The sequence below is a fragment of the Nicotiana sylvestris genome, chromosome 10, assembly GCF_000393655.2.
Source record: "Nicotiana sylvestris chromosome 10, ASM39365v2, whole genome shotgun sequence".
Taxonomy (NCBI): Eukaryota; Viridiplantae; Streptophyta; class Magnoliopsida; order Solanales; family Solanaceae; genus Nicotiana; species Nicotiana sylvestris.
This window is the reverse complement of record NC_091066.1, coordinates 105,959,310-105,987,258: the sequence shown is the minus strand read 5'-3', so window position 1 is coordinate 105,987,258 and position 27,949 is coordinate 105,959,310. Positions and strand designations below refer to the sequence as shown.

Here is a 27,949-nt window from a genome sequence, read left to right as displayed (position 1 = left end):
AAACAATTTTCAAAGCCCCTCCCCACCCACCCCCGTCAAAGTACCCCCTCGCTTTCTGCTTCAAATTGAAGCTGTCTTTTTTTTTTTTCCACCCTTCTTCGTTCTTCAAACATATAATAGAGAGAATACATGCTTCCTTCACTCTAGGGTTCCATCCGTACTGTTCCTGGGAGTTTTTGAACTTTTGGACTTGTAAATTTCTAGGGTTTATCACTCTTTGAAATCTCTCTCTCCATGGCGGCGGAGAAGCTTAGGGATTTGAGCCAGCCTATTGATGTTGCCTTGCTTGATGCCACTGTTGCCGCTTTCTATGGAACTGGATCTAAGGAAGAGGTAACAACATATGCATCTGCTAACTCTCTTATTGCCTTCATTCTCCACTTCATTTGCTATGTGTCACTAATGTGGCTTAATTCTCCAATTTGTAATTTCCAATTGCTTACCAAACTTTTTTGACTACTAGAGTTTATTTCAGTACAGTTAGCCACATGTTAATTGAACCATCGGAGAGGAATGAAGAATTTTTGGATGGTTTGGTATGTGGAAAATTGTTTTGCTTTACGGATTGGTGGTTGGATACAAAAGTTTGTGATGTATGGTAATTGTACAAGGTGAAAGATTGGGTATACTAAGCACCCAAGGATGTGGCCTAGTGGTCTAAAGTAGGAGGAGAACCATGAGGTCTCATGTTCCAATCTCAACGGAGGCAAAAAACATTAGATGATTTGTTCCTGTCGCCTAAACCTTGTTGGCAGAGCTACCCAGTACCCGTGCTGGTGTGAGGTAGTAGATAACTAGATATTCAATGGAATAGCCGAGGCTAGCACAAGCTGGCCAATAGAGTATAATGATAGTGTTTTGAGGGTACAAGGATAGTGTTCCACTGATATTATTGATTATTTGAGGGTTGACAAAAATGTCTTAAGTGTCTCCGTTGAAGAAAGTGATGTGGAGTAGGAGTTTGGGATATTTATAAATTAAAATGATTTCTTCCCATAGGTGAATGAAGTCATTTTACTCTTTTTGAGAAATTCTTACTGATTTTTCTGTTTTGCGCTGCTAGCTCTGCATTTTGTTTCCGATTGAGGGCCAAGGAGTTTTGTATTCTTTTGGAGCTGTTTATCTCTCTGTATCCCCCCTTTTTCACCCCTGCAATTCATGGGCATGTGTTTTTTTTCTCTTTTTTCTGGAGTTGTTTTATAATTATTCTTTTGTTTCAAAAGTTATTCTCTAATGTTTGTACCATCCTGAGAATTGCGAGTTTCAGAAGCTTCTTATTGACCTTCCTCTCCCTTGCCCCCCCGCCAAAAAAAAAGAAAAAGATGTAGGGGGGAATAGAAAAACTGAAGAAGCAAAAGGCCACTAAAGTTTGTGGAGAGTCGGGTGAGGTATTGTAGTCCACATACGTGCAATGAAGAATAGAAGCTTAGTGTGAATGTGGTTCTGATGAGGTGTTGCCATGATCCTTAACTTCTTTCAGCCTGAAGCTTTATATATATATATGTGTGTGTGTGTGTGTGTGTGCGCACAGATTTAGGAATATGAACTCAGAGACACCACAGTAGAAGGAAGAACATATCAGCAATTGATTCTCCATTTTGGAGAGTGAATAAAAGAGAAGGGTTGAGATCTGTAGTATTTAGTTCTGGACCTTCTTTCAGCAGTATAGAATTAGGTTTGGTAATTTTAGGGTATGCATTAGTTACTCAGTTGGTGTATAATGGCAACTTGTTGCTAGAGCACATCAGTGTACTTGCAATTCCAATCGTATTCCACATCCTATGGGCTATGCTTTGTTTGAAATTTGGAGGATAATTTATTTTATCTGTATTAGGTGAGGTTCGCAAAAATAACTGTTTACATTCCCTAGCATGAATTGCATTTCGCTCATTAGTGGCTCAGCTGCTCTAAAAACCTGTGTGATTATGTGACCAAACAAGTCTACTTCTCGTGCATCACAGATTTGGGCTATTTTTGTTTAGGGGGTTGTAGTCGGACCCAGTGAAAGGTGACATTTGGCGTTATATTGATATGCTTAGTCAATTTTCAAGTTTTAATATGTTTCCTGTTTGATTTGAATGTCATAGGAAGCTTATTGTTTCTACACATCAGTTGATATCATGGTAAATTTTCTTGTCTTAAGTAGACTTGTGATCTTAGATGGTAGCGGTTAAGAAGCAGAATGGGATGAAGGGGATAGGAACATATATGACTCTGAATGGTCTAGCTAGAAGGCTGAGTATGGAAATTTTTTGGCTTGCAATATTAGTACCTAGGCTGAGTGAGTTGACTAGAATAACAATTATGGTAATTGACCTAAGTTTCCGTCCTTGTACTATAGTGAATATTATATCCACTTTCTTTTAGCAACCATTTACATGCACACGCACAACTTTTAGTAATTATTGGAAGTCAAGAAACTCAGTGTTATCAAAAGCGAAAAACGCAAAAAAGCTCTAAGGTCTGTTGGGGCTTTAAGTGCAAAGCACAAATAAAGTGCGGGCTTTAATGAAAAAAGGTACAAATGGAAAAAAATAACAAATATGTATGTGTAGTCCAAGACTAATATCTATAGGCATGAATACCAAGTATATGGACAAAGAAATTGAAGAAAATTTATGATAAAGTGAAAGTATCAATTGCTTAGTGTCCCTCTTCAGGATTACGCTCATTGGCAAGGAAAAATATATCTTAGAGCCTTGATGACAACACTGAAGCGCCTGCTAAGCAAGGCGAAGCGCTCAACATGTTTTGAGTCTCGCTTTAGGGCTTACATACGCCTTTGATAACACTGATTAGAAACTGCAAGGATACATACTCCCATATCAATATAGAGTATAAATTAATACTCGCTCCATTTCAATTTAGATGATGTAGTTTGACTTGGCACAAAGTTTAAAGGAAAAAAAGAAGACTTTTGAAACATGTGTTGATAAATGCTTAAGGGGCAAAATCTTACTGGGACCATAATATTTGTGTGGCTATAAAAGCTTCTCATTAAGGTAAAGTGGGTAGAATGAAAAGTTTAAAGCTAAATTGTTTCTAAATATAGAAACGTGTCATTCTTTTTGGAATGGACTATTAAGGAAAGTGTATCATCTAAATTGAAATAGAGGGAGTATACGTTTTGATAAAAAAGTTAATATTTGTTTGAATAAAAGGCACTTCATAGATTCTTGAAAAAGAATGAACAACAAAAGATGCATTGGCCAAAAAGATCATATGTGTAGGCGTAGCTTGTTAATTGATTCCTTGTACCATTTAATTATCACACAAATTTTTTAGGACAACTAGAATTAGCTTTAAAGCTGTTCTTGTTCTCCATTTTTTACTCTTCTGTCGCCCACTTCTATCTATTTTGCTGTGTAGAGAGCTGCAGCAGACCATATTTTGCGGGACTTGCAAAATATCCCAGATATGTGGCTTCAAGTGGTTCACATTTTGTCGAGCACGCAAAGCCTGAACACCAAGTTTTTTGCTTTGCAGGTCAGTTTTTGGAAGTAATTCTATTCGTATTTCGGATATATAAGTTTTACTTGCATCTGTGTTTATGGGCTCTTTACCTCAGCGATTAAACATTTGTATACATTCTTACTAATATCAATTTCATGCTTATAACTTGGGCGAGCATGTTTAATATATTAGGTTTCGTTAATATAGTACAAACGTATGAAAAGTTGTAACTGAGTACTAATCTTTGATCCAAATTGGATGTTCATATTTTATAGAGTATGTCTCAACTGTTATGCTGATTTTAACAGTGTGTTTCTTTTAAAAATGACATGTGAGTATAAATTTACCTTTTGATTGTTTTAAGAATAGAAAAGAGTTATAATGAAGTTGACATTTGATCACATCTAATAAAAGGGAAATATTCAATTTAGCATTGATGAAGAGTATTGCTTTTCTTGGTATAGTTATGTAAAGATTCAATTTTGCACTATATCACTTTTCTTGGTGTAGTATGTATTGTTGTTTTGAACAAAAGCCAAATGACATTAGCATTTTAAGTCGTTGGACAGTGAGAGTATTAGAAGCGATCCAAAAGTTTGATGTTTCGTTGTGTTCTTTTAATTGATATTTGATACTCCTTCTATTTGTTGCTTGTCTTGGTTTAAGTTGGCATGATTTAAGATGAGAGCTAAGTTTGGAGTTTGTTCTTTGATTGTGAAGGTAAAGGTAGGCTGTGAGACAACCCAAATTGTGATTTTTTTTTTTTTTTTTTTTTTTGATGAAGTAAAAGAATTGCATTAAAGGCATCAAGAAGATGCAAGAAGTACAAAAGAGAGATACATAAAGACATAGTCAGCTCTACAGACAAAAACTAGGCTAAAGCTAAGGAGCCGACGAAGTCCAAAAGATTAATAGGACAATTTGCAGGAGCTAAGTTCTGCCAACTATATAACCATAAAAGACATCTAGCCTTAAGTGCGTAGGTTGGAGTGGACAATTTACAGGAGCCAAATTGTGAATTCTTCGGATGTCAATAAGTTTAAAATTGAATCAAAGTAGAGGAAGAAATTACTAAAGGATGCTTTAATATTGTCTTGAGAAGATGGATATTTTATTGACATCACTAAAACACAATATGGCGACATGTTCTCCGTATTTGCCCAAATTTAAAATTAATTGTTTTTGGTCACTGTTTGACGGGATTAGTGGATTACTGTATTGGCTTCATACCTGCAGGTTCTAGAAGGTGTTATAAAGTATAGATGGAATGCATTACCTGTTGAACAAAGAGATGGGATGAAAAATTACATTTCTGAAGTTATTGTAAAGGTATAACTACACAATTGATTGTCATATTGGGGACGTTGAGTTGGATTTTCTCATTTCTTCTGATTCTTTTAACTATTTCATGTATGTTTATTTTCGTCTTGATCTCAGCTTTCTAGTGATGAAGCATCACTTAGGCGGGAAAAGCTATATGTTAGCAAGCTAAATATAACTTTGGTTCAGGTAGTTTTAACATTGCAAATACTGAGAGTGACTGTCACTCAAGCTACACATGATTTTAAATGGTTTAAAGAAGGGGTTTTATTCTTGAATATTTGCATCTGCAGATTTTGAAGCATGAGTGGCCAGCCAGATGGCGAAGCTTTGTTCCAGATTTAGTTGCAGCCGCAAAGACAAGTGAGACTATATGTGAAAATTGCATGGCCATATTGAAGGTCTTTGCGCACCTCTTTTCTTCCTTCCGGTGAAACTTAACAATCAAGTACACACTGATGACAGAAAATTTTATTCTTCAGCTTCTTAGTGAGGAGGTATTTGATTTCTCGAGGGGCGAAATGACTCAACAGAAAATTAAAGAGCTTAAACAATCTTTGAATAGGTACTTCCTGGTGTAATCCTTAGTTTTTCTATCCAATTTTAAAGCTCGTTTGTTTATTTCAATCTAGCACATTTTTCATTTTAATATTTTGCTGATTGTATTGTATTATAAGATTGTGGATACGGGGTGTAACTTGGAATACCTGGTTGCACATGCTTATGTTTTGTAGCATAGGAATTATATGTTAGAGTGAATATATAGGGGAAAGTTGTAGGGTAGGGGAAAGTTGTGAATATTTCTACAGCACAATAGAGTGAGACTAGCCAGTTAGGAGTTAGACTAAGAATGTCATTGGTCGTCTGTTGATGCAGGGCTTTACCTGCTAGTTTTACTATACCAGCCATCTATTTCGTATTTCGTATTCTGTATTTCATATATCTTATATTGCTGTTATTTTATTATGCATTTTTATGGTATTAATATATCGGCTCATGTTGCTTTTTTGAGCCGAGGGTCTCCTGGAAACAGCCTCTCTACCCTTCGGGGTAGGGGTAAGGTCTGCGTACATATTACCCTCCTCAGACCCATACTGGGTCGTTGTTGTTGTTGTTGTTGTGAATTATATGTTAGAGGAGAACATTTCTTCAGCGCTGGTTTTGTTTTAATTCTGGAATCTAGGGAATAAAAGAGAAAAGAAGAGAAAATAAGAAAAGGAAAAATGGAAGAGGAGGTGGAGTCTTTCCTTGGTTTGGTTGGGATAGAAAGTGAGATGGGGAATAAGAGTTTTCCTCATTTTGGGAACAACCTCGTGATTCCAAGAAAGAGATGTCTTGTCCTCTATATTTTTCATTCTCTTTCCATTTTGCCACCAAAAGATAGAAGAAAATTTTCTCTCCTCTCCTTTTTCTCCTTTCTGAACTAAGCATAATCACGCTGGATCTTTTCAATGAATATGTAGTATCTGATTCTTGAAACTGGACTTGTGCTTGGTATGTGGTCTAATTTTTTGACATGCATTGTCTCTTCTTCCGTTTAGATCTCCTTTTTAGTTTTGTGTTCTTTGTAATCGGATGCCATTGGAACCTGACTTTCCTTTTCTTACCATGCCTTGCAATTGGTTGGTTTTGAGACCACTTGGATTCTAATAACAATAGTAATGAGGAATTGAAAGATGGTGCACACTGTTGAATGAATTTTAGACTCGTTCAAAGGATTGATACAATTTTTAATCATTTCAGTTGCTTGATCGTTTAATATAACTATTATCTTGCTATTAACTAGGATTAAAGTTCTATTTTATATATGCTTAATACAAAATGCCTATATTCTTTGATACCAAGATTGTTATTTTTGGGACAAATTTTACTGATAGATTCTTTCTTCTGATCCCAGCGAGTTTCAACTCATCCATGAGTTATGCATGTATGTGCTATCAGCATCCCAAAGAACCGAGCTTATCAGGGCTACTCTTGCAACATTGCATGCTTTCCTTTCATGGATTCCTGTGGGCTATATATTTGAATCACCATTGGTTTGTATTCCATTGCTACGTATTCTTTATCTTATTGATTGAAGCTTGTCACTATATATGTTACCTGTTGTAATGTGAATGTCTTTGAGAAAAAAGATTGAAGTCTGTCCTGTTTGTTTTTACAGCTGGAAACACTGCTTAAATTTTTCCCTATGCCAGCTTATCGGAATCCCACTCTTCAGTGCTTAACAGAGGTATATCATGGGGATCTCCAGAAAAGTTCCTTTTTCTGATGCTTGATGTGAAGTGATTCAGGACACTTATTGGCTAGTTTGTATATCTAACAGGTTGCTGTCCTCAATTTTGGGGATTTTTATAACGTCCAGTATGTCAAAATGTACAATATATTCATGGTGCAGTTGCAGGTGAGTGAAAAGGAGTGTAGAATTTGCTTGTATGGTTTTTAATTGATCTAAGTCTGTCTGTAGCATTAATGAAGGAAATCTATGATGTGCAGCCATGCGTTCAGTATTCTTTCTCCCTTGTTTTTCGTCTGACTTGATAGGAATACATAGATAGCTCTACACAATTGTTTAAGCAAATGGTGGTTACATGGTTATGTGGTTTTTGTCCAAAGCTACGATTATTCTTTCTAACTTGTCAAAAAAAAAAGAAAAGATAAAGCTTTTATTATATTTGTCCTGCTTAAGTATAGTTTACAAGAAATCATGTTTTTTCTTGGGCCCAAGTTCTGTAGGAGAATTTTCCAAAGTGTTTTTAAGCATTGAAGTGTTGTTATTTTTGTGTGATTATGCAAGAGAAAATATGTCTTTCACTTCCTATTTGTCTAAGCAATCATACACGCTACTGCTACAAGCAATGACTCTCGTGCAACTGTTGCGCCCTTGCTTCTTGCCTTTCTTGCTTAGTAAAGCAGCATTTTGCTCTAGTATTTTCTTTTTGCCCATATTTTATAGTTCAATTTCACTGATAGTTCCCGAAGGTGAAGTTTATCTTTGTGTCTTCTAATAATTTTTGTAGAAACATTTGTATATTTTTTTACTTGAATCGATACTATTCTACAAGTTAAAATTTTAAGTGATGATGGATGTCAATCTGAAGCAACGCCGACAACTGCATTTCATTCCCAAGCTTGTCGGCGTCAACATGTGAGTCCACACTCTCTATTTCACTCTATTTTGATTCATTTCATGGAAATATTAAATAATTTGAGGTTTTGAATCACTAGAGACTCTGAATTTCCTATGACATCCAAATCATTGGACAAACTAAATACTCCTAGCAACACTAAGCATAATGTAAGTTTTGTATCATGACTAAGCGTTAATTCCGACTAGTTTGATTTCCTAAATGGTTCTTTTGTTTCCATTGATAATATTTTTGTTACATCTACATGGATTGCTAGAGATTAAGTAGGCGTTTGGCCATAAGTTTTGGAAGTTTTTTTAATTTTTTTTTTCCAAATCTGTGTTTGTTTATAGAATTAATCTAGTTTTTGAGAGATTTTGAAAACCAAAATTTCAAATCCCAAATATAGCTTAAGACCTCTTTTTGGGCCAAATCATGATCATTTGGGACTTTTTAACATGTCAAAACTTGTCCCAAAATTTATATCTAAACACATTTTCAATTTCAATTCAAACTTCATCCAAATAAGTTTTTTCAAAAAATATTTGGGAATCTATGTCCAAACGGGTTCTAAAGATCTTTTGCAACAACTTCCTATAATGTGATTTTAGGTCTGCCCTGTTCTTTTACCTCATCTCATTTTGTAGGTGTATGCTATTTTTTTCCTTATACTCCCTCCGTTTCAACTTATGTGAACCTATTTGATTGGGCACGAAATTTAAGAAAAGAGAGAAGACTTTTGAACTTGTGGTGTAAAATGACGTATATATATTTTGTGTGGCTATAAATCATTGCATAAAGGTAAATTATTTCCAACTAAGAAAATGGGTCATTCTTTTTGGCACAGACTAAAAAGGAAATATGTTCACATAAATTAAAATGGAGGGAGTATCAGATTAGATCATTCCTAATCTTGTCTAATCTTGTAAGGATTTATCAATTTTAGCATTTGCAACCGTCATTTTGTGAATAAATTGTTCCTTAGAAGCCCTATACGCCCATATAACATTGGTGGTCTTACAATCGTTCTATGGAACTTGCTTTCCACTTTTGTAGGATTCCTTACATCACTTTCCACAACATTCCTCTATATCATCCATCCTATTTTAATTATATGTGTTACATCTTCATCCATCATACCATTCTCCTGGAGTATAAAACCTAGATCTGAATTTTTTGATAGGTAAAGCAAGGTTCTGAATTTATTTGCATTTAGGCAGCGAATCTCATCTAATCTTACCTCAATATCCCGGTTCTTATGTTGGCGGAACATGCAACATGTATATTCTGTCTTACTTCTACTTATCCTAAAACTCCTACTTTCTAGAGTGGTGCTCCATAGTTCAAGCTTTTGATTAACACTTTCGCAGATTTCATCAATTAACACAATATTGTTTTCAATAGCATACAATACAGGCTCTCATCATATATACTATCCACTAGCGCATCCATAACTAGGATAAATAAGTACTGGGCTCATTGCAAATACATAGTGTAAACTCGTAGCTATGGAAAAGTCCTACGTATCTCCTACTACTATTTTTACACGTGATGACGTCTTCGTACATATTTGTTATGAGCTTTATATTCTTGATATGCTTTTTTTTTCTTCTCCAACTTCCACCATGGCACTATAAGAACTTTCTTGGTACCTTGTTGTACATTTTTTCCCGGATCAGTGAATATGATGTGTAACTGCTCTTTCCTCTCACTGCAAACTTGTGTCAACATTCTGAGCCAAACTGGTGCATTCGTTGTAAATCAACCCGGTTCTCTGTCATCCCTATAACATCCTCAAGTTTATGTTTTACCATACTTTCTTGATGTCGATCAGTTCTTTCCATGATAGTTCACAAAATTTTGAATATCTTCTTTTGTTCTTATCTATTGGAATTAAGATACTCTTCCTCCACTCGTTTGGCTTCTTTCCGCCTTCTGCCTTTAGTAATTTCTTATAACACTCTCCTTTTTGGCGTTAATAACTCTTGGCATCTCCTCATTCCCCACCTATATTTCTTACTGTTGATGTCTTGGGCCTAAAGACACATCTAAAAATTCATTATTAATGCAACCTGACATTTCCTTTCACATGGTATTTGCATCCTCTTCTGAGTACCATGCTCCCTCCTTTGGTAAATAAGTTTGAAGAATAACATTCAGCTTGTATGGTGTAAAGTAGAAACTTCAGTTTAGAAGAGTGGACAATGTTGAGGATCTTGAGGGAGGTAGGATAATTGAGTAGGAGAAATATTTATTATAGTTATGTGTAGGTCAAAGGTGGTACTGCGGTAGCACAAAGGCTACAAGCTATCATTCACTTGTTATTTGAATTGGAGCTGTCTTCACTTTCTCACACCGATCTTCTCTGTACGCTTGCTTGTGTCCCCTTTGTCCATGAGTAGTTGCTATGATGAGTCTGAGCTTGCATTTCAGTCAGTTTATCTGAATCAGATCTATTTAACGTGTCAAAAGTTACATTAATTTTGATCTTAGAGTTGGCAAAACTGTGTAAAGATTCTGTTTCGTGGAACATAAACATCCTAGCGTGTGGATGACCTTGATTTTTCTGCCGTCCTTGTTGTTAGTAGTTTGTAGAGTTTTTTTCCACCATACCTTATTGTATGAGCCATTTGTCTCTGATAATAGTGCTCATATATGTTTATTTTTCTTCCCATGTAGACTATTCTTCCTCCCAATACGAATATTCCTGAGGCATATGCAAATGGAAGCAATGAAGAGCAGGTTTGTTAGTTGCAACAAATGATTGGTCACTTAGCTTGTGATATTAACACGTAACCTCATCTCTCTTTCCTTTTTAACCAGGCATTTATTCAGAATTTGGCGCTGTTTTTCACATCATTCTTTAAGGTAAGTTTCTTCACCTTTTGATTTGGTGCATAGTAGCCTTGATTTTACCAGTTTGACTTGAGACGTATTAGTAAGCATATTCTCTAATGAGCTGCTTCACGTGCAGTCTCACATACGGGTGCTAGAAACGTCACAAGAAAATGTAAATGCCCTCCTACTGGGGCTTGAGTATCTAATTAACATCTCATATGTGGATGACACTGAGGTTTTCAAGGTATTATATCTACTTTTGGTTCTTGATAAGATATCTCTAAATAAGTGTCTCATTGTTAAGCTGTGGTTGCACAGGTTTGCTTGGATTACTGGAATTCCTTGGTTCTTGAATTATTTGAAGCACATCATAATCTAGACAAATCTGCTATGACTGCAAGTTTGATGGGGCTTCAGGTATGACAAGTTACTTGAATCCCTTTTGCCTTCATGGAGCACACACACGTGCTTCAGGGCTATTTAGCCTCGTAGGTTATGTACCCTAATTATCTAGAACATAAGTGGATATCATTTGTTGTGCTTTGGTAGGAACACCTTAGGTCACCAGCAAAATGCATTTACTTGGATGAATTTGGTTAATGTCACGACCCCAAACCGGCCCGGTCGTGATGGCGCCTCTCGTGAAGAAAAGGCCAGCCGACACAACACTCACCTTAACCCTTTAAGCATTAAGAGTCATTTTAAGTCTTTAAATTAAACAATGTTTCATAATAAAATCCTAGAATAACAGTGCGGAATAAAATACCAGTCCGACATCGGGGTGTCACTAGTCATGAGCAACTATCAAGGTCTGAATACAACAAAAGTCTAAAAATGTACTAAATACAGTAACAACAATGAGGGGAAGGAAGTGGTGCTGCGAACGTCATGCAGCCACCTTGCTAACTGTGATGACTCCGCGGCTGAACTATCAATACCCGCTACCTTCCTTTCAAAATTGAATTGCGACCTTACATATGCCAATCCCCGCCCTACACAACATACCACATATAACATGCCATCCTATGATAAATATTAGAACTTTAAAATCCCTTTCCGAGCCACAATCAACTACATATTCACTAGTCACGAACCTTCCATTGGTCCCACCTAGAAGGAAAATCACTATACATCCCATGTCCACAGAAAATATAAATTCCCAAACCGCGGTAAAACCATCAAGAACTTTCCGAGTTCTCTTTGCACAAATCAGACATGTCAGGACTGAATCCTTCTAACTCGATCAAGCTAAGCAAGTCATCAAAACCTAAGAGCATCGCCGCAAAATACCTGAAAGAACTCATTACCTCGAACACACGCACGAAACTAATCATATCCTTACCATACCGATTCGGTCTACTATCAAACTATTCCATCTATCTAAATTTCCTTCTGATTCATTTTCAACTTGATATTCTCTCTTGCTGTAGCACCACAATTTCTCAACCCAGGATTACCACACGAGACCCAAGCATAAAACCATATTGTCTAAGACTCATAAGCCGTTGAATACTCTCTTAAATATTCCCAAAAGCACCACATTCGAAATACTTCGCTCTGAAGAACTTCCTGCGGATCTAAATCCGTTACCTCCTAAGACGAGAACATAGAATCCCACAATTAATATAGAAAACACCACAAGTCTTGACGTCTTCCAAGGAAAATTCAGTTTCTATCCATAAGTATAACTTGAAAACCTCCAATTATTGCATGTAAAATTTGGAACACAATAGGACCATTCTCTAGAGGTATCCACTCTACTCAAACCGCAGTTAGATTGATTAAACAAACCGAACAACCTGCTTCATTTGCACTCCGACACTGCAGAATGTGACCTCATTTCAATATAACCAAGCAACTTCCTGCCCTATGCACCGAGCATTTCTTACCAACCACAACTCAAGTCATTCCCCGATTCTCGTACACCCATAAAGCATAACATAACCTTTATTGAAATTTCCTTTACTCGAGCCATAACTGATTCACAAATACGCCTCAAACTGGAACCATTAGAGCACATAACCGTGCAATCAACTATTCAATAGCGGACTCCCCCACTTGGCTCGAAGCCATAGATCAACACACGCTCAATAACTCATAACGATTATACTCTATTGATGCTATGATACCATAATGAGATTAAACTCAAATCTTTTATAAGCTTGTGAAAACTCGGATCATCTAGAATTTTAACTCTTCTGCAAATCTCGCATTCCAGTCTCGCAACAGTTACACCCACTCACTAAGCGACCCAATTTAAGTTGCAACACATATCCTTCACTCGCAAATCTAACAGACATAAGCATCGTACAACCTCAGAACACTTCGCATGAGATAACCCACCTTCTTTGCCTTACACTAACATTTATGTATACCTTTCACCGTCATAACCATTACGCAGTCACTTAGTCTTCCTGAGTCTGAACTCATACCGCAACATGAAATTTACTTCACTCCCAACTAGGACACATGAAAAGACTCTTTGCACACCCATAACTCGGGGCTATACCTCAAATCAAGATGGATACATCTCACAGTACTAACATACTCATCACATAGTTATCCAGCCATCACTCCCACTAATAGGGACACTACCGAACATATAAGTTCAAAAATACTTGCTCACACAATCAGCACCTCGGTGCTCAAGCCATAGGCAAATATTCGGCCTCAAGTCCTCCAGACTGGCCCAACATCAAACTCACAAAGATCACATCTCACCCCTCGATCGGAGAATCACACACCATCAAGGCACATCTGATACTGAGCGCTCATGCGCGCATACGAACGCGTGGAAGGAATTCAAAGAGTTACATTTCAAGCTGAATCAAAGGACGCACGATAAGAATTCAAGAATGTGAAGTTTTCCTAAAGGTTCTACAGCCTCTCGAGGATAAATACAGACGTCTCCGTACCGATCCGCGAGACTCTACTAAACCTGCTCATGATTTGTGAGACCTATGTAACCTAGGCTCTGATACCAACTTGTCACGACCCCAAACCGGCCCGGTCGTGATGGCGCCTCTTGTGAAGACAAGGCCAGCCGACACAACACTCACCTTAACCCTTTAAGCGTTAAGAGTCATTTTTAAGTCTTTAAATTAAACAATGTTTAATCCTGGAATAACAGTGCGGAATAAAATACCAGCCCGACATCGGGGTGTCACTAGTCATGAGCAACTATCAAGGTTTGAATACAACAAAAGTCTAAAAATGTACTAAATACAGTAACAACAATGAGGGGAAGGAAGCGGTGCTGCGAACGTTATGCAGCCACCTTGCTAACTTTGATGACTCCGCGGCTGAGCTATCAACACCCGCTACCGGGTTCCGATATACCTGAATCTGCACACGAGGTGCAGGGAGTAATGTGAGTACTCCAACCCAGTAAGTAATAAGAGTAAATAAAGGCTGAGTAGTAGGAAACAATGAATCCACATTCACATAGGCTCAATAAACACAACAGGCCTTCAAATCATAATACGAGTCAATCTTCCCTTTTAAAATCCAGCTTTTAGTAAAAATCATTTTGAAATACTTTCCAGCAGTTTCGGTAGGGGTTCAATACCATTTAAGATAATAATAGAGATTAAAACCATAATCGGCCCCTCGGGCAAAACATAGTTTGTAAAACAGCCCCTCGGGCAAAACAGTAATCATAAACACTTCATAACTTAAAAATCTCAGTGGAAATAACCAATGCCAAATCAGTGATTAATTTCTGAACATCTCATAAACCCCAATTTAAATAAAAGTTGTTTTAAAACATTTGTTCAACTTTCCGACAGAGGCTCAATATAAAGATGAGTGAAAACAGTCGATAAATCAACATATTCGATAGAAATTCACTTTAAAGAGCAGTGAAATCAATAAGTCCATAAACAAGCCTCTCAGGCAAAAACATCACTCATATGCATGTATATATCTATCGTCCCTCGGGCTAGCCTCTCTGTCACTGGTGACTCAACTCTTTCCAATCAGTACTCGCACTCAGCATTCACTCTCAATTGGTACCATATAGTAACCGCTGCAGCGTGCAGCCCGATCCGTATATCTCTCACAATAACTGAAATCAAAGTAACCGCTGCGGCGTGCAGCCCGATCCAGCATCACTGTGGCGCACAACCCGATCCATATAAATAGTCGACTGCGCTCACTGGGGGTGTGCAGACTCCGGAGGGGCTCCTACAACCCAAGCGCTATATTGCTGCGGCGCGCAGCCCGATCCATATAAGTATCGCTGCGGCGTGCAGCCCGATCCATATACATATATATATATATATATATACATACACACATTGCTGCGGCGTGCAGCCCGATCCATAGATATATAATCCTCACAACTAGGCCCTCGGCCTCTCTCAGTCATTAACCTCACCATCAGACTCTCAGTCTATCTCAGTCATCAATCTCACAATCAGACCCTCGGTTTATCTCAGTAAAACAAGGAACTTAGCCCAAAACAATTTGCACATTTTAAGAATATAGTGATAAAGCCAGATTTGAGCAGTAAACAGGTAAAACATGACTGAGAATATGCTTTCAAACAAATAGAGTGAGGAAAGATAGTAAAAATGCCCCTAAGGGTCTCAACAAGTCGGCACAATGCCCCAAACATGACATACAGTCCAAAAATATAATAATGTCAAATAATTAACTATCAAATACGCATTAAAATATTCGTTCAGGATGGACTAGGTCACAATCCCCAGCGGTGCTCTACCCCACGCTCGTCATCCAGCGTGCAAGTCACCTCAAAGTAACACAACGACGTATAATCTGGGGTTTCAAACCCTCAGGACAGTATTTACCATCATTACTTACCTCGAACCGGCTAATCCTCTAGCTCGCGATACCTTCGTCTCTCAAATCGACCTCCGAATGCCTCGAATCTAGCCACAATAATTCGATTCAGTTAATAAAAATTATAGGAATTAATTCCATATGAAATTCTACACTTTCCATTAAAAATCCGAAATTGCACTCAAAATTCGCCCATGGGGCCCACGTCTCGGAACCCGACAAAAATTACGGAATATGAAACCTCATCCAACCACGAGTCCAACCATACCAATTTTACTAAAATCCGACATCAACTCGACCCTCAAATCTTCAAATTAAACCAAGAGGGTTTTCAAGATTTTCCCAACTAAAATCACCAATTAAATGCCAAAACTAGTAATAGATTCGGGTAATCTAACCAAAATTAAGTTAAGAACACTTACCCCGTTGTTTTCTCTGAAAATCTCCCGAAAATCGCCTTTCCCCGAGCTCCAATTTGATAAAAATGGAAAATGGGACGAGTCGCATTTTCAGACCTTAAGAATCTGCCCAGAAAATGTCGGGGCACTGTTCACGCGTTTGGGTACTGTTCACGCGATACTGTTCACTACACTATTCACGAGGTACTGTTCATATGTACTATACACGGATTCTATTCATGTTTACTGTACATGGTACTGTACACGGATACTGTTCACGCAGGTGCTGTTACTGTTCACACGTGCGAAAAATGCAGAAACTGCCCAGAAAATTGCAACAGCTTTTCTTTTCACTAAAAAGGCTCTAACTCCATCATACGAACTCGGAATTCGATGATTCTTGTTCCTATGAGTCACAAATAATAATACGAACATAGCGCTTCAGTCGAAACTCAATTCGGAGCTCATTTGCTCAGTTCAATACCCATTTCGCTTGTTAAACAATTAACTCATGTTTCGTGTCAAAAACCCAATCGTGACTTGATGAAATTAGACCAGACTTTCCAGATAAGTCCTATAATTCATTATCAAAAATTCGGAAGTCTCGAAATCAAATTTCGATCTCTAGAACTAAAAATGGACCTTTGGATCATTACATGCTTATGCTCAAAACGGCAAAATCTTCCAAAAACTCTTCCAAAACATATCCGAGCCTCATGGGACCCCGACCAAACATGCCAACACACCCCATAACATAATTCAAACTTGTTCCAACCTTCGAAACGCTCAAAACAACATCAAAACATCAAATCACCCTCGGATTCAAGCCTAAGAATTCCAAAACTTCCGAAATCCGAATTCGATTAAAAAGCCGACCAAACGACATCTAAATGACCTGAAATTTTGCACACACTTCACAAATGACATAACGAAGCTACAACAACTTTCGGAATTCCATTCCGACCCTCGGATCAAAATCTCACCTATCAACCGGAATTCGCCAAAATATGAACTTTGCCAATTCAAGCCAAATCCTTCCACGGACTTCCAAAATGCATTCCGATCGCGCTTCTAAGTCATAAATCACCCAACGAAGCTATCCAAATCATAAAATTTCCTATCCGAGCTCATATACAAATAAGTCAACTCTTAGTCAAACCTTTCAAATTCAAAGCTTTCAACTGAGACTGTTCCTTCAAATTCATTCTATTTTTTCTGAAAACCAAAACCAACGATCTACATCAGTCATAATACGTTACACGTGGCAAGTAATGCCCGGGAACTGGCGATCAAAGTGCAAAAGTTCAAAATGACCGGTCGGGTTGTTACAGTTAAATGCCCTTATCTCATAGGATTAGAATTTCCCACCGGATGGGCTTGTTAATCTGTCTGTTTGTTGGTCATCATCAAGATAGTCCTACCCAGATCAAGTCTTATTCATCCAACTTCCTCCTTTTTGGAAAACATATGGCGTCTATACAAAAAAATATAAGTGGGTGATTTGCTTGCTATTATTGACAGCTTGGTATTATGTTGGAAAACTTTTATGCCGTTTTAAGTATACTTCAAAACCCTTTTTTGGCACAGTAAGAAAGAAGGATCCCTTAAAACTTTTTGCTAAGGATAGGTTGCTATTGCCTATTTGGATTATTACTTGTTAGTTGTGTATTTCTCTTAGTTGCATGTCGGTTTCTATAAAGCTGCTGATGTGCTAGTTTTTGTGTTGAATAAGCAGATGCCCATGCTTCCTGGTATGGATGATGGACTTGGTGCACAACTTATGCAGAGGAGACAACTTTATGCTGGTCCAATGTCTAAGTTGAGATTACTTATGATCTCTCGGATGGCAAAACCTGAAGAAGTTCTCATTGTTGAAGATGAAAATGGGAACATTGTCCGTGAAACAATGAAGGACAATGATGTCCTTGTGCAATACAAGGTCTTCTATCTCTTTTTAGAATAATCTGATAACTCGCATAGGATGTTGCATGCGTCGGATTAAACTATTTGTAAATGTGGTTCTATAAATTGTATGGATTATGATAATTGAAAATCTAATACGAGCCAAGATAGCCTTCATGCGCTTTAGATGTCAATTGATGGCTGCTCCCACAATTGGGCGGCTACATGTAATTTGGCCATCAATTGAAGACTACATGTAGTTGGAGGCTATATTTGTAACAAGTGACTACTTAGATTCCTAGGTCTTTAGCTTAGGGGTATTTAGGTCTCTTGTTAGCTAAATACCCTCCTAGTATAAATAGCTCTTAAGGCTTTCATTTTTAGGGAGACTAGTTTTTGTTTGATAATGTGTTCTCTTTGAGAGAGTGAAATGGTGATGGCTGTTGTTGAACACATCTTGCAAGGGTGTTTTTCAAGTGGATTTCTTCCACTTGAAGTTGTCCTCAAGATTAGGTTCACTTTGTTTTGCTAATTAGTGGTTGGTCTTTATCAATTGTTTCTTAATTGCTACTGTTGGTCTATTCTCAATTTCTATTCTTTTATCCTCGTTTCTTTAATTTCCGCATTCTAATTTGTATCAAATTCTTTTTTTTTTGCTGATAAATTAGTGAAATTGAAAATTTCTTCTGGAAATTGTGTTTCTGTACCTGTTATTTTTTCTGGGCCGGTTTTGAGGAGGTGTATAGCATTAATTGACTAAAGTGTACAGAGCTAATACATGTTCTTTGGGTTGCGTATTCTCCATTTGTTTCTCATTCATAACAAATGTCTAATGCTGCAGATCATGAGGGAAACATTGATCTATTTGTCACATCTTGATCACGAAGATACCGAAAAGCAGGTGTGCTTCCCTTAGAGCTATCTTTTTTGAAGTATTAAAGTTGTCTTTGGCATGCTGAAATTTTTCTAAAAGCATAATCAATTGTAATTTGAGAAAGGTTAATTTTCAGTTGAGTGCTATTAATTGTTCATTGTGGAGGGTTCAATAGCTACCCTAAAACTCCTAGCGTCATTTGGTTGATGTATTGGAATAATTAATTTCAGTATAAACATCTTCATAAGGATACAGTGTTGGTTTGCCGTATAAGGAAAAATAATCGCCGCATAACTTTAATGCACCGTTTGGTTTACAATATTAAATAATCTATGTATTATTCTGTGCACGATAGAATGTGAAATAAGTATATGTGTATTAGCGATGCTAGGATTAAGCTATTTACAAACAAAAATGCCCTTTTAAAATAAGTTATTTATGTATAACAATCTGTTCATTATTAATCACCGCAAAACAATTTCGTCATCATTACTTTATAAAAACAAATTCTTTATTATTAATCATTGCATAAATGATACTTGCATTATGATCCCCACTGACTAGTATGTGAACCAACTGCTACAGTTCGTTTTGTTTAAGGGCTAGTTATGTAGGGATATTATTTATACGCGGGCAAACAATGTGCTGATTGTGGTACGACCAATAATAATGTAGGTTTTTTTCTATAGTGAGTAATGATATTGAGATTGTGTTATGTAGGGATTGCATACTTAAAGGGCATTTATTGCTAATACTGGTATTCTTGTTCCAATATTCCGTCTTGCATTAAATATTAAACAGGCTCCCACATAAGTAGTAAGCCCATTTGTTCACTTAACGGGGGTCAGAATCTGAATTATTCAAATCTCAGCCTATTAAGTGCATTTATTTTTATCCTTCCACAATCACTAATTAGCTTGTGAAGGTTCAAACTATTCATATCTTGTACAGTCTTAAAATTATTAAGATGTATACTTAAACATTCTTGTTGATGTAATCTTTTACTACTCTATTTATTACCACCAACTATCGCCACTGTTAGCCACCACCACACAACCACCCTCGCTAACCTCTTCCACCACCAGCCACCTCTACAACCTGCCATTATTTTCAACCACCATTAGCCACGACGATACATCTATCACCTCTATCCACCATTGCACAACCACAGCTCCTAACCATCTCCACCAACTATGACCGCCGCCAACCATCACCTTACGACCATCATGGCCGATTACCCAGCTTTTAGAGTGTGATTCATCAAAGAAACAATTTATACAACACCGCGTAAATTTATAGTTTCTCTACCATTTTGTGGATATAATATTCATTATTAACTTATTTAAATTCTACATTTATTAGTTTCTAAAAAATAGACACATTTAGATTTTGAGAAAACAAGCAGTTTTAATTGTCCAATGTTTAGATCTAGATACAATGTCTTTATAATCAAGGATATATTCAGGTTCAGACATCTTAATAAAAGCAAACGGGCCCTAGTAATGTGCGGTTTAATACTGTAAACCAAATGTGCTGTAATTATGCAATTGACCAGAAATCAATTGTTGTATTATATGGAAAGTTTACATCACAAATCCAATAATTTATTAGTTATATGAAATTCTATGATGTGATTCTTTTATGTGGCCAACCAAATGACCTATAGATGAATGGTATTATCCAATGATGAGTAAAATTACTCAGCAAATGAACGCATCATTGTTTACCGACTACTTTGTGTTGGAAAAGAGGTCTGATTTGTTCCAATTACTTATCTGTAATTTGTTTTCTTATTTTTGCAATTTAGTTATAGTTTTTGAGAAGGGGAGCCTTGGCGTAACTGGTAAAGTTGCTGCCATGTGACCAGGAGGTATCGGGTTCAAGCGTGGAAACAGTCTCTTGCAGAAATGCAGGGTAAGGCTGCGTAAGATAGACCCTTGTGGTCCGGCCCTTCCCCGGACCCCGCGCATAGCCGGAGCTTAATGCACCGAATCCTGGTCATCTTTATATTCTGCTTTACACCAAAAACTAAAAAGAAGAATGCAATTCATTTTGATCTCCTGTACAGGGCTACTTATATCTTCAAAACACCTTGCATTCCTCTCCTTCCAAATTGTCCACCAAATTAGTGGCTTTTCTGAGATGTTAATTATAGATCTGTTCTGTTTTGGGATTCATAATGTTCTCTTATGCCTATTATTATTGCTGTTTTTTGTAGGTTAGGGTTTCATGAAATTTTGTCTTGTCGTGTGATGTAAATGTGCTCTGTGCTTCTGGATTCATAAAGTTCTAATATGTTTGTATTGCATCAGATGTTGAAGAAACTTAGCAAACAACTCAATGGTGAGGACTGGTCATGGAACAATTTAAATACATTGTGCTGGGCAATAGGATCCATATCTGGGTCTATGATGGATGAGCAGGTACATTTTTTAGTTTTTCACTTCGAGTCTTATATGAGTTTCACTGGTTTCAGACATCAATCATATGATTCTCATTGGTGGATTTCTGTTTTCACTTTTGGACAAGCAACCTCTTTTTTATCATATGCGACGATTTGGGTTATAATTTTACTTTTTCTTCATCTGAACCCCTAAACTCTCTTTTATCTCTTTTGTTAGTTTTTTTTTTTTGTGGTTGTACAAGAGTTAAGTTAATTCAGTTAGAATGAGAATGTCTGATTGGCCTTTGAATTCTCAACCTTATTTAATGATAGGAGCTCTTATCATCTTTCCTTTTCTTCGTAACAGAAGGTTGTAACTAGTAATGAGTGCAAACCTTCGGTTTTAGTGTTCTTTTGAAATGTTTGAGGCTTGTAACTAGTAATGATTATAAATGTTCAGTTTTAGCGTCCATTTGAAATGCTTTTCCAAATAATATCAGTCTGTGCACATTATAGGCAACGATTTGGCTGAAAAAGCTGTAATAGCAGTATAGCACGTGTAGACTTTGGTTTATTGGTTTGGTTGCCCTTCAATACCTTTATTGACTCTTATTTGGCATCTTTCATTTGATTGATTGATAGGATTCGCCTTTTTATGTCGTAGATTTTCCTATACTAAGATTTCTCTTCTTCACTACTTCTGTTGAGTTATCTATTGGCAGGAGAACAGGTTTCTTGTGATGGTGATACGTGATTTGCTAAATCTCTGTGAAATCACCAAAGGAAAAGACAACAAAGCTGTAATTGCTAGTAATATAATGTAAGAATAAAGTTCCAATTGTCACTTGCTTTATGTGGTTACTTAGCAGTTAAAATGTAACTTTTGCTCACAATGTGGTTTATCCTTAATTTTGATAGTGTTTGTGGCCTATCAGTAGCCTGAATTGTTTCTGTTATATGGTGCATGGTTCATGACCTTCATTGGTCCATTGCCAGGTATGTTGTTGGGCAATATCCAAGATTTTTGAGGGCTCACTGGAAGTTTTTGAAGACGGTTGTGAACAAACTGTTTGAATTCATGCATGAATCACATCCTGGAGTGCAGGTTTTGTTTGGCTTCTTTTGAATCAATTCAGTTGCTTTTCTACTTCTTTGTGACTCCTTGCTGGAATCTTCTCTTCTATTCTATACTAGAAAATTTGATAACTTAAGGATTCCCTCATTTGCTAGTTGTAGTCTTTTTGTTGTTCTTAGACTCTCAAGTCTTTTGTAATGCTTTAAATTGCACAATGGTTGAGTGGTTGGTTCACAATGATTGTTGTGGTAGTGCCTGTATTTTAGTTTTCATTTTTAAGGGGTAATCCTGAAGCATCTAATGCAATAATACAGAGATGGTATCAGGAATTTGATGCCCCAATTAGAATTTGGTTATTAATTAAGTGATGGAATGTGTCAGGCACTGATCTGTGTGTCTGTCCTGTTTATGGTGGAGGGGAGGGTGGCTTGCATGGTTGGTTTCTATATCACCATGTGGTCTAACACAGGATTGAAACCAACTATTTCTTTTCATGTGCTTTTTAATTTTACCTATGGTTTACTGAGATAGCATCATTTCTGGTATTTTGGATATTGACTCTCTCTTATTTTATAGGATATGGCATGTGATACATTTTTGAAAATAGTCCAGAAGTGCAAGCGCAAATTTGTTATTGTTCAGGTAAGAATATTGTCTCATCTATCATTTTTCTTAGAATCTGAGGAATAGATATTATAATGTTTTCTTTCCTTGTTTTCAGGTTGGAGAAAATGAGCCATTTGTTTCTGAACTCTTAACTACTCTTCCGACAACAATTGTAGATTTGGCGCCTCATCAGATTCATACCTTTTACGAATCCGTAAGGACTTCATTCTAGAAATTAAGTTCTCGTGATAAACTTTTGCTCGTTTGTTCCCTTGTTCATATAAAATCGCTTATTTTGTAATGATCGGGTGTATCACTGTCATTTGTTTAGGTTGGTCAGATGATTCAAGCAGAATCAGATCCCCAAAAAAGAGATGAGTATTTGCAGAGGTTAATGGATCTTCCGAATCAGGCAAGACCCACACTATATAATTCAGATTGAAACTTGGCTTCAAATGCTGTGTTTTTTGTGTGTTAACAATGTGGTATATTTATGGCTGTACTTTAAATATTCTTGGAGCTTACACTTTTTTATGACTTATGAATACCTTTTCTCTGGGCTAGAAATGGGCCGAAATTATAGGACAGGCGCGGCAAAGTGTTGATTACCTGAAAGATCAAGATGTTATTAGGGCAGTGTTAAATATATTGCAGGTATGTTTCTTATAGAAGTTAAAATCTGTGGTTCCTTCTCAATATGTTTCAGTTGCCATAGTGGCGCGTTTTGCTGATTGCATTTTCTTAAAACTGATATTCCCCTTTCTCAGCATTCAGTTGGGGATTTGAATTGTAAAAGTTGTGTATGAAGAACGTCCATTTTCTCCTTCCATGTTATATGTTCTGCACAATGACCGGTACTGTATTTCCAGTGAACGATGCATAAAGACCTCCAATTCATTCCCCAACATCTATGTATCAAGTGATCCTCATGCCAGTTTCAATTTAACATCTCGTTCGAGTTCTACCTTGGTTATGTGGTAGTCACAAAAATGTAGTGCCTTTTGACACATTAGGCACTATGAGAATCTAATGGACTGTATTGAACACAATATAAGCTCTACATTGTGATTACTAATGCTGGCCTTTTTTAGTACTTTCATGTTACTTTTTTTCTCTCCAAAATTTGTGCAAACAAAGGTTCTTGATTCTGGAAATATGATTCTTTTTGTTCTCAAAGCAAGCAGTATTCTTCTGAGTCCAAATTTTGTAGGGGGTGTTTGTTTTGTACTTTTGTGTACCTCCTTGGCACATTTATTAATAAAATCTTTATCTTTAAAAAATAAAAAAATTGTAGTTGCTTTTATAGTTGTTGGATTGGTTAATATTATTTTAAAAATTGATCTTCACATTTTCTATTTCATATTTAACGATTTTGGTAAGAACTAAACTTCTGTTTGAAAATCTCTTATTCTGAGCATTTGCTTCTGTGTTTTTTTCTCTTTCCTGTGCAGACAAATACCAGTGCTGCTAGCTCCCTTGGGACATATTTCTTGCCTCAAATTACTCTCATATTTCTGGACATGCTCAATGTTTACAGGTACATCATTGGTTGTGTCCCTCTTCCTTTATCTTGTTGGGTTATTCTATGTTATATGATGTGGGCCCTAATTTGGTGTTTCAATGTACATGTTGCTGCTTCACTTAGTGAGGTTTTATTCGTTGGTTTTTAATGGCGAGCTTTTATAACTGCAGAATGTACAGCGAGCTGATATCAACAAGCATTGCACAAGGAGGGCCCTATGCGTCTAGGACATCCATTGTGAAACTTTTGCGGTATGGTCTAGTTATTTAGTTTGCTCCTTTTTTATCCAACTTTTTGTCATGCATCTCACTTGGGTTTTGATGAGAGACAGCTCAGTAAAGAGGGAAACGTTAAAGCTTGTGGAGACATTTCTGGACAAGGCTGAAGATCAACCACATATTGGAAAGCAATTTGTGCCGCCCATGATGGATCCAGTTTTAGGTGACTACACGAGAAATGTTCCTGATGCCAGGGAATCTGAAGTTCTCTCTCTTTTTGCTACAATTATAAACAAGTAAGCTATTCATTCCCCTTCCAACTGGCACTCTGCAGGGCAGAAAGATTAACAATAGAAAATTGAATCTGCCTTTATTAGAATGAACCTTCCCACTCCAAATGTTAAATGTGATAGTTTGCTCCCATATGAATTACCTGCAACTTTTTAAGTCGCACTGAACAGAAGTGATGTCCATGAGTTACTGCTTTATGCTATATTTGTCAGTAATGGCAAACTATGCTAAATTTGCTTCTCTATTTTTTTCCTTGTGTAGGTACAAGGGTGCTATGATAGAGGATGTGCCTCGGATATTTGAAGCTGTATTCCAGTGTACTCTGGAGGTTAGTGAATTGTGCGGTAAATTTGTATGTAGTGTTTGTCTTTACATCGAGGAGTACTGAAGCATTACATTAAGCTACAAAGTGCTATTTGAAGCTATAGGAGCTTTCTGTTGGCTGATTTTTGTTGCGGAACAATGAGAGAGCTTACAGATGTATGATTTTATTTTATTGATACCTCCATGTGCATTAATTGGAGTGATTCTGCTCATATTCACAATCTTTTCTTGTTTGTCAATTGCTTGCTTCTGTACTCAACTGCTGCTTCATCGGTTGATTATATTGAGGATATATGACTAACACGGAGCCAATGAAGTTTTTCTGCAGAGATATATGCATAGATGACAGACATGTCTACCAACTGATTATTTTTGGCGTATTGCAACTCCGCTCATTCCCATAGTCCAAATATTTTCCTATTACTGGCTCATAAGTTCACATACACCTAAGAAGAGTATCTCTCCCCCCCCCCCCTGTTTTTTAGGAGTATTTAACTGGTCATATCATCATGATTTTCTTAGGTTAAGTTAGTTGTGTCCCTTGAACTAAATGGTAAGTTGTGAGGATATAATGTGCCCCACCAGCACAAGGCTGTCTAGTTGCTTTATAGATAATGTGATTTTTGTAATAACTATTAGGGAATTATCAGTTTGATCATTCGTTTACTGGACAGCAGATGATCACGAAGAACTTTGAGGATTATCCAGAACATCGGCTCAAGTTCTTTTCGTTACTTCAGGCAATTGCTACACATTGTTTTCCTGCTTTAATACGACTATCAAGTGAGGTATGTGATCCCATGGCTCATTCTTGGTGTAGTGTATTCAAAGCACCTTTTTTGTATATTCAAAGCACTTTTCAGAAATACATTGATATGGCTGTCATTTCTTTCTCTAAGTTAATATGAGCTTATGCTGGATTTTGATGTTTTTTCCTGATTGATGATCAGCAAGTAAAGCTTGTTATGGACTCTATTGTATGGGCCTTCCGGCACACTGAGAGGAACATTGCTGAAACTGGGCTTAACCTTTTATTGGAGATGCTCAAGAATTTTCAGGTGCTTGCTGATTATTGGCCCATCTATAATGATTTTTGTTCTATGTGACTGGGTGGTGTAACCATTTTCTATCTCTTGGCAGGTATCCGAGTTCGCTAACCAGTTTTACAGGACTTACTATTTGACAATTGAGCAAGAGATTTTCGCTGTGCTGACGGACACATTTCATAAACCTGGGTTTAAACTGCATGTATTGGTGCTACAGCATTTATTTTGCCTGGTATGTATCTGCCTGACAAAGTGCTCTGCCCAGTTGCATTAGCATGTACGTCACATTAGTGTTATTCTGGTTACAGGTTGAGTCTGGCAGGTTGACTGAGCCTCTATGGGATGCATCAACAGTGCCTTTTCCTTATCCAAATAATGCGACATTTGTCCGTGAATACACCATTAAACTTCTTAGCTCATCATTTCCGAACATGACATCGGCCGAGGTGAGCAAAACCTTTTAGATGATGTTTCTCATATATTTTGTGGTGTACATTATTCCCTAAATTTTAGAACTTCTGTTCCTTTTCAGGTTACCCAATTTGTGAGTGGGCTATTTGAATCAACGAATGACCTGCCCACATTCAAGAATCACATAAGAGATTTCCTTGTTCAGTCCAAAGAATTCTCTGCTCAGGTTATTATTTCATGGAGACCTTTAAGTTTCCAATCACCCATAGTTTCTGGCGGGGTTTTGTGTAGTGGGGTTGTCTTCCATTTTGCTATCCTCTTCCAGTAAAGTCATTACTAAATACATATAAGCCATTAATCTAGTGATTGAAATTTGTGTTTGGCTGGTGTGTGTTGTTTTCACACACAGTGGGATTTACTGGGTATGTTGTTGTTGCTGGTGTGTGTTGTTTTCAATCTGTAGCAATTAATGTTAACTGCGAAAACCACATTTGTTACTTGATCTGGTTTGTGTAGTCATATTCCTTCTCCTTTTTGGGGTTGCAAAATTGTGGGACATGTATTGGTTCCTCGACCTCGAGGGATGGAATAAGGTTGTCAAGCTATTCCATATTGACTTAATAGCAGTGAAGCTATTAAATCTCTAGCTGTTTTGTTTCAGACCTCTACTTTTATCTCTTTTCCTTTTTGGTCTTCTGTTTTTAGTTTCCGGATTTCTGATGTTCTAGTTTCTTCAATATGTCGACTTGATCTGCAGGACAACAAGGACCTTTATGCTGAGGAAGTTGCTGCACAGAGAGAGACGGAGAGACAAAGGATGCTTTCCATTCCAGGGCTTATCGCACCGAATGAGATACAAGACGAAATGGTGGATTCATGATATGGAGAGTTTGCGCAGAAGCTAATTTGACTCCATTAATACCCAATAGGTGGTTTGCATTCATGGAGTTTGTTATCATGAACGATCCTGTCCAGCTGATCCTAGTTTTTGATTTTTTAAAAATATTTATTCTCAAAATTCTCACAGTAGAGAACCGCTCTTTCTTGGAACATTGGCTCATCTTCCAAGGGAACGATTGACTGGATGTAGAGTATTTAGATCCTAATGTAGGGAATATATCCAGTGTACGGGTTATAGTTCCAGCTTGGGCGTTGTAGATCCATAGAGGATTCAACAGATTTTAATTGGCTTAGTAGTTTACAGCCATTGAGAATAGTGTAATGTATGCAGGTATCGGCCGGTTGTGCATAGATCATTTTGTTTGTTGGTGGAACATTGATGTACGTCCAAATGGATTCAGAATTATGTTTTTTGGCTCGTGGTAATATGAATCCTTGGTCCAACTCTCTATTTACGAAA

The 27,949-nt window shown here is 37.1% G+C and overlaps 1 protein-coding gene across 2 annotated transcripts; it reads left to right on the top strand.

Annotated features, from left to right (window-relative positions):
* Nucleotides 1–20: 20 nt before the first annotated feature.
* LOC104230338 (protein EXPORTIN 1A-like) lies at nt 21–27,949 on the top strand. Of its 2 annotated transcripts, XM_070159967.1 has the most exons (34): nt 21–333; nt 3,370–3,486; nt 4,690–4,782; nt 4,891–4,962; nt 5,067–5,174; nt 5,256–5,338; nt 6,671–6,809; nt 6,935–7,003; nt 7,097–7,174; nt 7,872–7,918; nt 7,999–8,068; nt 10,578–10,640; nt 10,722–10,766; nt 10,873–10,980; nt 11,055–11,153; nt 17,673–17,876; nt 18,681–18,740; nt 21,026–21,136; nt 21,819–21,916; nt 22,093–22,201; nt 22,748–22,813; nt 22,893–22,991; nt 23,109–23,189; nt 23,342–23,431; nt 24,229–24,314; nt 24,470–24,550; nt 24,631–24,813; nt 25,070–25,136; nt 25,810–25,920; nt 26,083–26,190; nt 26,273–26,410; nt 26,487–26,624; nt 26,711–26,815; nt 27,347–27,949. In XM_070159967.1, the coding sequence occupies exons 1-34, from the start codon at nt 235–237 to the stop codon at nt 27,467–27,469; spliced, it is 3,348 nt and encodes a 1,115-aa protein (XP_070016068.1). In that variant the 5' UTR covers nt 21–234; the 3' UTR covers nt 27,470–27,949. The 2 variants fall into 2 exon arrangements, with proteins under 2 accessions (XP_070016068.1, XP_070016069.1); XM_070159968.1 differs by lacking the exons at nt 7,872–7,918; nt 7,999–8,068 and having other exon boundaries at nt 22–333.

Excerpts from the sequence above, each read along its gene's own strand:
- LOC104230338 (XM_070159967.1), top strand. The coding sequence starts at position 235 with ATGGCGGCGGAGAAGCTTAGGGATTTGAGCCAGCCTATTGATGTTGCC. Across the intron at positions 5,339-6,670 it reads CTTAAACAATCTTTGAATAG|CGAGTTTCAACTCATCCATG; the intron begins GTACTTCCTGGT and ends TTCTGATCCCAG. Across the intron at positions 25,137-25,809 it reads TATTCCAGTGTACTCTGGAG|ATGATCACGAAGAACTTTGA; the intron begins GTTAGTGAATTG and ends ACTGGACAGCAG.